This window comes from Cinclus cinclus, chromosome 3, assembly GCF_963662255.1.
Source record: "Cinclus cinclus chromosome 3, bCinCin1.1, whole genome shotgun sequence".
Taxonomy (NCBI): domain Eukaryota; kingdom Metazoa; phylum Chordata; class Aves; order Passeriformes; family Cinclidae; genus Cinclus; species Cinclus cinclus.
In genome coordinates this window covers 42572166-42587121 of record NC_085048.1, presented here as the reverse complement: position 1 = coordinate 42587121, position 14956 = coordinate 42572166, and the positions used below count along the sequence as shown (strand labels likewise).

Genomic DNA, 14956 nt, shown 5'->3' with positions numbered 1-14956 from the left:
AAATCTTTAGTGAAAGAGTCAAGGGTCTGAAAACATGAGTGATGTTCCTTATTATGTTTTAGATGGCATTTTGGCAAAGAGAGGTTTGAGAGTGTTCTGTAATCAGAGCAACTTACCAGCATAGGTTGTAGAAGATTATGACATGGAAAGCTTCTTTTTAACTTTGGCTGGGGTCCAAGGAGCCCATCAGTGAGATGGAAAATGAGTAGTGCATTCTTACCCCTAGATGCCTTTTTTTCTTCCCCATTAGTAAAGTTTAAATGGAGCTTGTAGATAGCAGGTCAGAACTCCTGGATGATGGTAGGAAATTAATTTCATTGCATCATGAATAAATCTTATTCTGATGAGTGTTCACTTTGAATTAACATAAAGGTTTGAATCCCTTTAAACTTCAGGATTAAAGTGGTATAGACATTAATGACATTTTGTTGCTGCAAAGGTAACTTGAAAGAATTTCTGCTGGTGCTGAGCTTCAATGTGTATCATCTTAACTTGTAACACGCAGATTTTTGTCTCCAGACTTCCTTAGAGCGGATAGATCTCCCACAAACAAATTGTGATAAAGTGTAAAACCATAGTGCAGGAAAGGATTTCGAACTTGCTCTGTATAGGGACGTTATTGAAAGTTGTAGTAGCTGGATTACATCATAGGAAGTAGTATTTGTTTCTGTTACAGTGTCTTGATGTTTGGATTGGATTTGTTACCGTTACTGCTCTTCTGACTTGAGCAATGCTCCCTCAGTGTGCTGTAGAAACAGTAGTTTGGTGTCTGTACTGTCTCTTGAGTTTGAGCCACAGAGTGCTCCTGTATTGCTGTGTTTTGGTGGGCTAGTGGAGGCTGAAGACAAGGTGGAAGGATTTAATTTCATTGGGTGAGGACTCATTTCTAGAGATTCCAGTACTTGGAGTGTCCTGTGAACTCTTATTGGCCAGCTTCTCTTTGGCACTTTGTAATATGTCACAACAGAAATGTGATAGCAAAAGGAAACAATTCCAAGATAGTTTCATAGACGCAGTTTCACAAAAACTGTGTCTCTCTTCTCTCCAGCTTGGTTTCCTGGCAGAAGCAGGTGAATTTCTACTTCAAGAAGTATTTCTCAGTTGCTTTCTTATAAACACAATGAGGATTAAGGTAGTACTTGGTAAATACTCTGAGCTTGGGCCTCTTTCTTCTCCTTCTTCCTACAAAAGCATGTAAAATGTACTTTGTACACAAAAACCTCCAATAATGATATTTTTGCGTGGCTGAACTAATATAATCTCTATTAGTTTCCTGGGTACTAACCCCCAACCGGTTGCTTTTGTGTTTTTCCATTGTTAAAGTACCTGAAATTGTTTCTTATAATGCTACCAGCAAGTATCCAGGAGTGCCACTAATCTTCTATCTGAAGACTTCTTCCCTGTGTATGAGCAAGGACCCTGTCTCACTTAGAATTATCTTTACCATGCATTCTCTTTTTCCAGGAAAATAATTGAAGTGTGTGACATGATTTGGTCTTGCTGGTGCAGGTTAGGCATAGCTGAATGTTTACAAACATGCCAGTAGAAGTTTCAGTAAAATATTAAATGCCCTCTAAGGTTTTTCTATATATGTGGGTCCTTATCTTGGAGACCTGGACATTTCACCAGGAAAATACGACTGCTGAGACATGATAAACCTCAGTTGAAATGTTAGTAGTTGTTCTGTTTTCTTTTTTTTTTTTTTCTTTTTAAATAGTTAACTTCTTGAGTTAGCTTCTTGTATTCATAGATTCTTTTGGTATATAAGCAAAGATTTTACAAATGCTAATTTTTTGACAAGAGTTTCTGGTAAAAAAATTGCAGACTGCCAGTCAGGTGATTTTCTTTACCTAGTTAAAAACGATCCTAATGTAGCACTGTTCCTCTCTCTGTTCCTTTCTTACACTGATTTACTGAAAACTTACCTAGTTAAAGTATGAATTGTCACAAGAAGGTCGTACTTTGTATGGTAGTTTCGTAATAATTCTTAGCACATTGCTTTTTAAAGTTAACTCTCAGTCATTAAAATGTAGTGCTGAAAACAGATAGGTCCTTTGCTAATGACACAGGGTGAATGAGATCATAATTAAGCTGCACTAGCTGTTACAAATAATTGTGTTTCAGGTTTGTGAATTAACAGGTTATTAATTATAACAGATGTTTATAGCACCCTATAAGATGTCAGTTTTCTGGTGTTTACCGATCTTCTGGCTGGGAAGCATGCTTTTAAGTTGCAAGTACTTCAAGGATAGAATTGTGTGTGTGCTCACTTCTGTAATATTTGTAAGTTAGTAGGATTTTATGGAAAAAGAATTAATTCCTTGTGGATTTTTATGCATTCAAGACAGAAGAATTCTTACTACTTAGGAGTCAAGAAAACCAAATTGAGTTTGGTGGGGAATGTCCTGCTTGTGCATAAAGTCATGAATGTCTCATATTTTGCACTGTTTTGGTACAGAGCTCAGTGTTTTCCTGTTAAATTAAGGAGACATAAAGGTTTCGGTATATTTGTTGGATAAATAAATAATGTAGTGGTAGTTTTGTTTAGTATCTTTTAGATAGAGTTTTTTTGATAGTTACATCCTTACCATCCTGATCCCTTGTCTGGTTGAGGTAGCTATTGGGTATCTAGAATAATAGCTGGTGAGGATGGGCTATAGCAGCATATCTGATCAGTCAGTCAGTAGGCTTTTACCATTGGATGCTCTCTTCTCTGAGTTGAAAAACACTTTCATCTCGATATCTCAATTTGCTTCATGCAGTGAGATTCTTTCTGTAGGAAGTTTAATTTCTTCCCAGGGGTTCCTAAGAAGTGCATTAATGAAAAAAAAGTATTTTGAAAATATTTGGAATTTGCTGTTCTTCTAGTTAAAATTGCATGTACATGTTAGTAAAATCATCATGCTTATATTTGACTTCTGGGGCTGATGGAGGAAATGAAATTTAAGATTTTCTAGGGTTTGAAGCTTAGGAGTTTTTCTCAGCATGTGCATCAGACCCTACCATTAGATTGCTTACTCCTTATTATACTAAATTGTTTCATCTAGGAAAAGAAACTTAAACATTCCATTTTTTTCCCCCAGCTTGTCAAGTAATTATGAAGCTCAAATGAAGAGTCTCTTAAGGATCGTGAGGATATTTTGCCATGTGTTTCGCATTGGCCCATCCTCTCCCAGTAATGGAAATGACATGGGCTACAATGGAAATAAAACTCCAAGAAGTCAGGTGTTCAAGGTCAGAAAAGTATATGATGTTGTTAGGAAGATAGACGTTAAAGAGATGAATGTCACAAAGCATGCATTCATTAATCAGACATCTCATGAACAGGAAGTAAGTTTGGTTGATGTCCCTATCCCTTTTTAAGTTAAACCTACCACTCTCCTTCTCCTCTGTTTTTTTTTCCTCACTGAATTAATTCCTTTAACCACTGATGCACATCTCATATTATGATTTCTGTTGATTTCTTATTTAGTATATTGTTTATTAGGTGTTGAAGGTTTAGTTACCCAGGTGACTTTGGTAAATTTTGTTTTTATTTCTGTTAAGAGTATAGTAGTCTCAAAATATGGTGATATTAATATAATAGATTATATTAATGTAATTTCAAAATGGTAGTTGGAGATACACAGATGGTGTGATGATCAATAAGCTTTATCCAGCTTCACAAGACAAATTGAAACAGTTGAATTCTTGGTCTGTATGTTGTTCTCACTGTGATCATGAAATCTTTTCCCAAGTTGTTCTTGGTTTTTATAATTATGTGATTTGAAACATATCAGTTCACTGTGACCCTTGCAAGGTGATTGATTTATAGCTGCTTTCAAACACATGCTTTTGGTGGTTGCCATTTAGGGGTTTAGTTCCTGAAGGTGTTTGGTATTTTTATGTTTTTTTGTTAAGGAATCCCTCTGTAAAAAGTTGTAGATTACCTTTATGTAAAGAAGCCCCAGTTTCCTGTGTGCCAGTCAGTCTTCACTGGATATAAAACTGCCATACTTTTCAGAGCACCTAATAAAAAAGAACTGCAGGGTGATCTTTCTTCTCTCATTTTACTCCATGCTCTTACACAGCTCAGCTTGTATCAATAAATTTAGGTGCCAATAATTACTTGAGGATTTTTCTTTAGCTTTGCATTTTTCCACTGTGTTATGAAAACAATATTTTGAATTTACTGCAATTATCTGATGATATGTGTCCATCATATTAGGTTACTTCTAAGGGTTTTTAAGATAGAACTATATTGATAAGATTGTGGAAGATGATACTCTTAATTCCTGTTTATTTAGTGAAGTATCTCAGTTTATGTTTAAATTTCTTCTCTTGGAAAGAAAAAAAGCATTAGATAGTTAAAAAACGCACAAGCACAAATGTTTGTTCTTCTGGTAGCACAATAGTTTTAAGAACAAATTGATTTATATAATGAATATCAAACTAATGCTTGAGTCTGGACAATACTGTGTGAAAAATGTAATGCATTGTACAGTGTGCAGTGTAATAATTTTCCTTTGGAGTGGTTCATCAAAACAGGGCAATAATGTGGGTTTAGCCAGAATTCTGTTTTTAAAAAAAAAACAAAACCCTACCCAAATCACAAGAATTATTTTATTAAAGGCAGTGCTTTCTAACAGTTTTAATGAAAATTACTCCCACTATACCAGATTAAGTAACAAAAAGATATTAAACACACTTCATGCAAGAACTATTTGAGATATTCTGCTACCAAACCCAAAAAGGAAAAAAGGAAGATTTCCTGCTTTTCAACTCCACATAATTTCAGAACTCAGCATAAAATGAACAAAAACATTCAATTGCAATTTGCAAAGGAGGTGATATATCAGTAGAATTACTTAGCCATGTGCCCATAGGACTTTTTATGATGAAAAGTTGTTTCTTAATTTACTGTGCATTTAAGTCTTGTGCAGTAGACTTTTATTAAACAACTGCCACAGTTGTCCCAGAAAATACCAGTACTTCTTACTTGTGTGAAAACAACATGTATATTTTAATAAGTAAGCAATTACCTAACAAAACAAAATTTTCAGATTGATCTAAAAATTGTTATTGTAATTACTGTAATTTATTTAGCAGTAGTATGAGTGAGGCCACCATGCAGTAGAGCCACTGTTGTGTCCATGGTATTTTAAAGATTGTTTTAAATTTCAAACTCAGAAATATAAAACTGCTGATGAGAACTTCTTGTTTGGGAATGGGCACACAGGTCTGGCAATGCTGAATTAATCTACAGTTGTGGTTGGTTTAGTCTGTTCCTCCCTGGATTTACAGTAGACTGGGTAGTGGGAGATGAGATATAGCGCTGAGTGAATTGGGTGACTTCCAGTTTTCTTACTTCTACCCTTCCTTGTGCTTTTTTTTCCATTTCTTTGAAAATGTGCTTGTGATAGTCTTTTTCACCCTTTGGGAAGAGATAAAAAAGACCTGACTTTTCATAATGCTTCATTAAATTTTACTGTATCAATGTACTGATTGAACATATTTTGAAAAATTGTCACTGTAATGTGGCTGGGAAGGGATTAAAAATGTGACTGTTCTTTATTTGAGCCTAGTGAGGAATGTTACTGCTTGATGAGGTCAAGAAAATCACAGGGCTATCTGTGCTTTAGTGGAATTCTGTGTATGTGATTCAGGCCTATACAGATGTTTTAAAGTGGAAGCACTAGCTAATGATAACACATTCTTGTACTGATCCTGTATGATACAGAAGAATCATGGAGTTTTGTCTCCCAAGCTTGAAACAAGCTGCTAACTCAAAAGAGAACTTACCAGTGAGAAACTTTTGAGTAGTAATTTTGACCTGGTTTACACTTGTTACTTTTCTGTGTATTGCTCTTCCAGTTACTGTTCAGTGTGATCGCACATTTGGGAAACTTGCGGCAAAATTTCTCTGTAACTGAAAAAGGTTGGGAAGTGCTTAATGTTTTTTCCTTGTTTCACGTACTGTTCTTTTCTAGAATTGAGGTAACTTCTCTGCTGTAACAAAGTCACTCCATGGATTAGTGATCTCCTGCACCCTGTATCTTAAAAAGCTATATGACATCTGGCAAAAGATTTTGCTTCAGTGTTGCAGTTTGAATATGGATTTGGTTACTGGTCTTGCTTTCTAGATGAGTAAAGAGGAAGGCATTGCATAGGTAAATTCTTGCATTTGGGAGGTAAGGTGTGCAGCTGTAAAAGCTTGGTACTCCATCAGATTCAGCTGTACAATTCTAGAGAAACTTTTCTGCACTGTGAGATATGACCACTGAAGTTTGAGTGGATGCCTTTGTTTAACATGAGGTTCATGGTGAAAATTGACTGAAGAATGCTGACTAGTAGTTTGAAAAAAACCACTGCCAGTGATTGGATGTCCAGACTTGAAAAGGTCTGGTCATGGATGCCAGCATAGGATGCTGACAGTCATGGATATGGAGGTGGTGGATGATGTTTAGAAGTGTTTTGTATCCTGAAGTTGGACTAGAAGGAAAGAAAATGAAATGTTAAAGCTGCTGTGCTTGACTAGACTTTGAAATGAGTTTATGATCAGAAGCTGTGAAGAACTAGCTTTGGAAAAACAAATTGGGTGGAAAAGTTCTGAAAGGTGTGCTAAATCTGTTAGAAATGAAAGATAAAATACAAGATACTCGGGGAATATGGTGTCTGGCAAGCTAAACGTCAAAAAGTTTGAGGGGAAAAAAGTAGATTTTAATATTCTAGTAAATAACTACCTAGTTTCTGCTGAATTACAGGTTAAGAGCACAGCTGCATTTTAATTCTCCTGTGTATTCAATTAATCATATTTTCCATTAGAAAGTTTTTTTACATTATATTTTGTAGTAAAGTTCTTCCAGATGGGTCTTGGAAGGATAACTTGAGCCTGTATGGCAGACATTTATGTAGAAAATGCTACCTGTGCTGGAGATATTCAGATCACCATCTCGAGATGTGTGGTTGTTAGGAGCCCAAGCATTAAGTGAGTGACATAGAAAATATTGAGCAAAGCCTTCCAGTACTACAGATCAGGCTGGCTTTCCCCCACACTCCTGTTGGGAAAAAAATGGAAGCGTGGTAGTAAAATTTTAAATGGTGAATTTCAGCAGAATCTTTAGTACACAGCTCTTATGAGAAGTAATTTATTGAGTATTGAGAACATGTCAGCTATGAGGTGCAACTGACAGTATTCCAGATATATACAGATGCTGTGAGCAGCTCTTTATTTTCAAAAGCAGCCTGAGAATATGAGAACATAACTTGCAGTGTTTGCTAAGTCTTTGAATGTTTTCTCTGGTGAGAAATGTTGATGCAACAGTAATATATGGAAAAAGGAATCCATTTAGAAATTCACTCTTACTTTCGGAAGTACTTGAGCTGGTTACCTCCCTGTAGGATTCATATCCCTATGCTCACTAGACTGTAGGCTTGTGAAACAAGCCCTAAACACCATTAAGGGACAACACAGTTAGCCCTTGTGGATTGTTATATGCTCATGAGAAAGCCACAGGTCTTATCCCTTTTTCTCCTTCATAGTAAGCCTGCAGCTCGGAGTAAATGTGTAATGAGGGAATTGTATTGGATTTCGATTATATTGGCTTTTTATCAGGGGTAGTGAAAAAAGTGTGTCTTTGTTAAAGTAAAATAAAATATATAGCCTTGTAATTTGAGATGGGATTCTGCTGATACTTGTTTCTATTTCTTAAAGCTAGGTGTTAGTGACCCTGATTCTGAAACAGCTGAGGTACTATCAAAATGAGCTGTATGAGCTCACAGGATGCATAAAGCACATTCTTACTAGACATGTGCATGAACCTGAATCTCAGTGGTGTTGTCTGGGATTTCCTCCATCTTCTTGGGAGAGGAAGCTCCTTTGACAAGGTTCTTTGAAAAGAACTGGCACTCTCTTACTCTAGAAATTCAACTTGTATGTTCTGTTTCCCTGGTTGGCTGCAGGGGTTAGGCAATAGTGTGCTGTGTGTGGCCAAACTTTTGTCATTTAGTTCATTTCTGTAGTTCTTCTGTAGTTCATTCTAAATGAGTTTATCTTTCTTCCATCTGCTGCTTGATTTTCCTTCTATGTGAAATTCTCTGTTTGTGCTGTTTGGATACAAATGAAGAATTTTTTATGGGTATTTGCCTCTTATCTCTTAACATGACCTCTAAAGGATCATTTAAAGCTTTAAAACGTGCATGATATTTATTTGCCTTAAGAGGATTGTCACATTATTATCTAATGTCAGCATATTACTTTCTGTCTGTTTTTTTCATGTGTTTATTGCAGCCTCTGGAACTGCTCTGGCATTCTCTGGATGAATGGCTTGTTTTGATAGCCACAGAGCTGATGAAAAACAAAAGGGACTCTGCCAACATTACTTCTATTTTATTGAAGCAGAAAGGACCAGATCACCAAGATGCTACTCCTGCACCTCCTTTTGTCACTGCAGGAACTGAGGGAATAAAAGAGCTGTCCACTGATGCTGTCGAGTTAAAAACATATGAAGTTGCTGGGAAGCAGGAAGCTTGTTCTGATTGTCAGGATGTTATCTCCATGACAGCAAATAGGCTAAGTGCTGTCATTCAAGCCTTCTATATGTGCTGCTCTTGTCAGATGCCTCAGGGGTAAGGAGATGATTAATTTTGCTTACCCAAACTATTACCATTTTAAAATCATACATACTTTCTTGGAAGAATGTTGATAATAACCACATTTTATTAGTGACAGGCAAGGCTAGGCTGTTTAATGCTTTCACTAAAGCATTTGAATGCTTTTTTTGTTTTTTCCCTAGTGCTTTTTCTAAAGCCACGAAACAACAGTACAAATTTTCTATAGTGCTGCTGCTATGAATGTAGCTGCACTAGGGCACATTTTATATTGAATGTTTAATGGCTCTTCTTTATCATGTAGTATACTTGTACGTAGTAAGATTTTGATATTTTGAAACTTAGCTGTATTTGCTGTTGGCTCTTAATGTGAAATTAACCCTGAATTTAATGTGATTATCCAGCAAGAAGAGCTGTAAGCTCAGAAGAAAAAAAAAGAGTTATCTTTGTATATGAAAATGATGGCTGGGGCAAAACTTATTGACTATATTATACATAACAAGGAGAGTTCAATCTCAAAGTAATGCTCACTTGGAATCCTGTCCCAGGTTGACAAACATGTAGTTTTATGTGGAACATGCAGTTCAACTTAGGTTTCCTTTAAAAGGGAAATAAGTGTGCCCACTTGTAACTGAGATCGTAGTCTGTCCAAGCTTGTTCTGGATAATATTTGTGACTTTGGCTCTCATGAATAGAAGATTAAGCAAGTATGATGGCATTACAAATTCCCTGAGGAATCAAGAAGCAAGGGTCCTACTAAATGATAACTCTTGGTTATTCCTAATAACCATAAGGTTTTTTCTTTCTCTGCCAAACTGAGTTGAATAAAAGCTTTGAAATTAGCCAGTAATGTTTTTCTGGGGCATAGATCTCTGTGGATATTCTGGAAGATGATTGGTTATTGACATTTTTGCCTTTTCTGTTAGATTGTTGTGAGATCTTAATGCTGTTGACTATTTAATTTCATGATGACTAGTTAAACTAGTTAAAGCATCAGTTTCTATTTGTTTAAAAAAGACCCCAGCAATGTATGTAATTCAAATTAATTTTCATTGCACTAACCAAAAACATCTTTTGATTTTTGAACAGGATGACGTCACCTCGTTTTATAGAATTTGTTTGTAAACATGATGATGTCCTTAAGTGTTTTGTTAACCGGTAAGCTTCAACAAATACAGACCTTGTAATCCACCCCTCTCTTCCTCCCTGACAATAATTCATTTTTTTTCTTCTGAGTTGTATTTTTAGATTGTTGCCGTGATATATGAACAATATGCAATTTAATGGCCTTGCTGAACTCAAGGGAGTGTAGATTAATGATTCAGAGCTCAGACATAAATGAACTCTTCTGCATATTTAAGTGATCTATTTGTAAGGTTCATGATTATTTTACAGAGCAACAGAGTAATTTGATGAATGGGTTCTTTACTTGTATTTGTTCCAAATAAGGCCTTCCCTTTTAAGGTAGATGAAAACTTTTATTCTTCCTCAAATGTGTGACGACTTAAAGGAGTCTAAACCATCTTTGTACAGTTGGCTGTTTCCAGATTTTTTCTGGGACTGCCAGGTTTATAACCTTCCTTCTGTGTGGGGAGCTGCTTCTAATCCTTCCATGTTTAACAGATGAGGCAGTGTAAGTTGTTTGGAAACAAGAGTTAGGAAAAAGTGATAAAATAGAAGAATCTCTTGAGACTTGTCTATATGATTAATTGCATTGTTTCTTTATGTAGACTTTTTGCATCATGAAGCATTATTATTAATTCTCTAACAGCTTCTAACCTACTTTTCTTTCAGAAATCCCAAAATAATTTTTGATCACTTTCATTTTCTTCTTGAGTGTCCAGAACTAATGTCCAGATTTATGCACATCATAAAAGCGCAGGTAAATATCAGGAGGTGCTTAGTTACAACTTCAATGAATATACTAAGGATTTTAAAAAAAATATTTAAAGAAAACCTGTTTGGGGAGGATAAAAGAACTAAACGTGGCCTCTAGTGCTCTTGAATCTGTAATGTGGAAAGATAATATTAAACAGATATGGCAGCCAGATTTCTCTATTATGGGTGAGTCCATTTGAGATAACCAATGTTGGATGTGTCTTACAAGTCCAACTTTTAGTTAGAGAGTGAAATTTCTGTTTTTAAATCTTTTTGTACACATCTAATAGATTGAACTTTAAAATGTTTTCCTTTCTCATAAATGACTTAGATTTTGAGACAAACCAGAGGATAGGTACATCACTATTACTTAATTTGGTCACAGTGGCAGCTCCTTTAGTGAAACTTCATGTCATCTTGTCTGTTCCAACAGCTTTATTTCCTTAGTTGTAAATCATACTGTGTTTTTATTTTTAAAGATAAATTGCTTTTATTAATCAAGTTTCATTTTTGGGACATGGTGTAGGTGTATTGTTTATTCAGTCTTTCATTGAAACGTGTGTTTTTGAAACTCACTACATATGAGTAATGAGCAGACCCTGAGAACTGATACCTTGTTAGATAACTTATGTATGTGCTGTGAATTGCAGGGGATGAGAAAGGCCATACTTATGTCATATCTGTCTCAAAAGAGCTGCAAAATGTCAGTATAAACACTGAGTCAAACAAGTTAGAACCTTCTCACCTAGGAATTACTTTGTAAGGTTTCTGGTTCCTTTAGGCTGTTTTATATTGCCAGTGAACGTTATTGCAAATAGGGCTGGTTCATATCACTTCTGCTTCTGTGCTCAGCTGTGGTTAATTATCAGTAGTTTTACAGAAGCCTGTGACTTATTTCTTATCTAAGTTCCTTCATGCTCTCCCCTAACCTGTAGGAAGTTTTGTGCTGTTTTTCTCTTCCATGGAAAACTTCAACAGCTCTTTCTGGATAGCTGGTGGTCCAGTCTTTCTGCACACCCAACTTCAGCAAGGACTCAAGCACGTGTCTAGTCCTTTCTTCTTCCCAAAATACTGTATAGCGTATTAGGATAACTGCACATCTCAAAAATTAACTGAGAATTATGCATAACCATTTGCTGACGGGAGAGGAATTGTTCAGGGCAATGCATGAGTATGATACAGTTTGTACCTTGTTTTGTAGCCATTTAAAGATCGCTGTGAATGGTTCTATGAACATCTGCACGCCGGGCAGCCAGATTCAGACATGGTGCACAGGCCTGTTAATGAAAATGACATACTTCTGGTTCACAGAGGTATTGTGTTCTAAATGGAATTAGTGTGTCTTTGAAAGATAATGAATGAAGATGAAAAAATTAATTGATATTTTGTATTTAGATTCTATTTTCAGGAGTAGCTGTGAAGTTGTGTCTAAAGCAAACTGTGCAAAATTAAAGCAGGGGATTGCTGTGAGATTTCATGGAGAAGAAGGCATGGTGGGTAAAAGTGCATGGTTTTCTTTAATGGAATTTTCATATGGAAAATTCACAAGTGTTGTTTTTGAACTAAAGTTTACTTTAGAATTACTTTAAAAGAAATATGTGGTTGCTCAGCATAACTATTGAGTGAAAGTTTTGTGTACTAATATATTTTATTCTCTTGACATGCAGGGACAGGGTGTAGTGCGTGAATGGTTTGATATCTTATCCAGTGAAATAGTTAACCCAGATTATGCCTTATTTACCCAGTCAGCTGATGGTATGTCTCTGCTTTTTTTTTGTTTCACTAAGTTCATGGTGTCATTTTTTATGAAAGCATTTTTGTAATCCAAAAAGTCTGTGTAGAGGCACAGATTATTTCATGAAATCTAAAAGGAGAGATTCAGGTCTGCCTGTTTAAAGTAGTCTTCTCCAAGGAGACTAGGACTGGACTGTCTCCTGCCTGTATCTGGCTGGAGACAGATGAAAGGAAGTAGATATAGTTTTGTCCTTCCTTTGAGCATGTTCACAAGTTGATAGAAACAAAGCCCATTAGAGTAAGTAAAACATGTATATAGTAAGATGGAGGACCAAATTTACCAGTTGGTAGTTACCCTTCTGTTGATAAGTATTTCAGAACAGTACCTTGGAGAATGGCTAAACAGTATCATTATAGTAAGGTGTCATTACATTCTAAGACATTTCTTTTTGACATCTTTTTTGTGTAAACAGAAAACTCCAATCAAAACCCCGAGATAAAACTCTTGCAGTGTTTTCAGATGCTTAGTGTGTTTGATAAATAAAAGCTTAATAAAAAAAAAAAGTAATGGAACATGATAATATTTTTGTTTAATAGGAACAACTTTCCAGCCAAACAGCAACTCTTCTGTAAATCCAGATCATTTGAACTACTTCCGTTTCGCAGGCCAGATCCTGGGGCTGGCTCTGAATCACAGGCAGCTGGTGAACATCTACTTCACAAGGTCATTCTACAAACATATTCTTGGTATGGTTTTATTAAAGTCCTGCTTATTAGTCCTAGCAGTTGTCTGAGTAATAAGCCTTTTCCTTTTTTACTTTTGTGTGTGTTAAAAGTGAAAAAGCTTTGGAAATTAATGCCTTGCTAGTCTTTTATGTACATCAGAGTCACAACAGTCCTTTGCATCACAGTTGTGAAATTTGTTTGTTCTTCTGAGTAGTGTCATTCTTGAGAAATGAAAATAATTGTTCCCTAGTTAACTTAAGACAAAGCTGATAATGTTTATGAACTCTGCCATAAATCTACCAGGCATTCTTGATCATGTCTGAAGTTCTTCACTTGTGCAGTGGTTTTTAAAAAGGCTAACCCCTGCTGTTGTAAACCTCTCTGTCTACCTACTCCAAAAAAACAGTACTTATTTCCCAAAATAGAATTTCAGATCTAATGCAGGTTCATCCTGTCTCCTTAATGAGAGAAATGAATTCATATGCTTTTACTGTAGTATTCAGGAGGATTGGACAGATGTTTTTATAGAAATGTAACTTTTTTAGTAGAGGATACCCTCTTTTAGCTGGTGGTATCTGTGGCCTAGGGCTCTTCTCTGCTCTTTTTTAAGAACCTTTGTGCCTCTTGATCGCTGAACAAGATACCCCTCTTCTGCATTGTCATGAAAAAACTTATCTTGAAAGAAGATGTGATTCCCAGTGCATTCTTGTTACTCCTCCAAGTATATAAATCTGTTTGCTGTTGCATGCAGCATTTCCTTTGTGTCTGATCACTAATCTTTGGAAGTATGAGGTAGCTTGATGGTTTTCTGTGATCGTTTTATCTACCTACATGTGTTCTTGATCTTCATGTGTTCTCACATGATCTTCATGTGTTGTTTGCTGAGTCCAGGACAGATTAACACTTAACTTCAAGTTTACTGTTTATCTTCCCTGAAAGTGTTCAGAGAACACTTGCAGTTCATTGAAGGTGCTGGCTCAGTCATCTTTGTCAAGATCTTCACAAAGGAGTGTATTTTACTTCTCTCCCTCAGTACTGCTTTCTGTGGCAGGAGAGTGACTCTGCTGGACAGGGGCCAGTGGAGCACAGCCAGTCTGCAGCAGCACCATGTTGGCAGTGCTTCATCAGGCTCTCCTAGTCACTGATCTTCACACAGGAGAGTCTAAAGTAGAGGTATCATGGCATGGCACAGTTCGGTGCTGACCTAAACCTTGGCCTCTGACATCAAGAGTGAGTAGAAGAATCTTGAATGATTTGGGTTTGAAGGGATCTTTGTTACCTTGGTCAGAGACACCTTCCTCTAGACCAGGTTGCTTGAAGCCCTGTACAGCTTGGTCTTGGAACACTTCCAGGGATGGGGCATCCACAGCTTCTCTGAGCAACCTATTCCAATGCCTCATCACCTCCACAGTAATGAAATTCTTTCTTTTATCTAATCTGAATTTAATTGTCTTCCAGATTGAAACCATTCCCCCTTGTACTAGGTAGAAATGAAACCATTCCCTGTAACTACTTGCCTGTGTAAAAAGTCTCTCTTCAGCTCTTTTGTGGGCCACCTTCTGGTGCTGGAAGGCTGCTTGAAGCCCTGGCGCTTTTTCTCCAGGCTGAAACAAGACCAGGTATCTCAGCCTTCAGTCTTCGTAGGAGAGGTACTCCAGCTGTCTGATCATTATTATAGCCTCCTTTGGACTTGCTCCAACGGGTGTATGCCCTTCTTATGTTGGGGCCCCAGAGCTGGATGCAGTACTCCAGATGGGGTCTCATCCAGACATCCAGATGGAGTGTGAGATAGAGAGGCAAAATCATCACCTTTGACCTCCTTGCCATGCTGCTATGAATAACACTCACAGGCTAGTTTCCTTGTGATGTATTCACAAAAAAGAAAATCTTATTTTTCTGCTGTTCAGTATTACCTTGGGAATAGTGAAATGTTGTTCTTGTCACCTCTTTTGGAAATGGCTGCTAATGATTTTGGCTTCCCTCCTAGTTTTGGTTTGTGATGATATGCGTGATTTGTTGGTTTCTGAAT

At 36.6% G+C, this 14956-nt stretch overlaps 1 protein-coding gene across 4 annotated transcripts in view; it reads left to right on the top strand.

Annotated features, from left to right (window-relative positions):
* HACE1 (HECT domain and ankyrin repeat containing E3 ubiquitin protein ligase 1) overlaps positions 1-14956 on the top strand; it is a 48630-nt gene that overhangs the window by 17667 nt on the left and 16007 nt on the right. For 3 of the 4 annotated variants that reach the window (XM_062489913.1, XM_062489912.1, XM_062489911.1), the window contains 8 exons: positions 3084-3234; positions 8270-8607; positions 9679-9747; positions 10384-10471; positions 11669-11780; positions 11863-11960; positions 12135-12222; positions 12799-12948. In XM_062489913.1, the coding sequence (XP_062345897.1) occupies positions 3084-3234; positions 8270-8607; positions 9679-9747; positions 10384-10471; positions 11669-11780; positions 11863-11960; positions 12135-12222; positions 12799-12948 (1094 nt within the window). Of the gene's footprint in view, positions 1-3083; positions 3331-8269; positions 8608-9678; positions 9748-10383; positions 10472-11668; positions 11781-11862; positions 11961-12134; positions 12223-12798; positions 12949-14956 lie in introns of all 4 variants that reach the window. The other variant, XM_062489909.1, reaches the window with a different exon arrangement.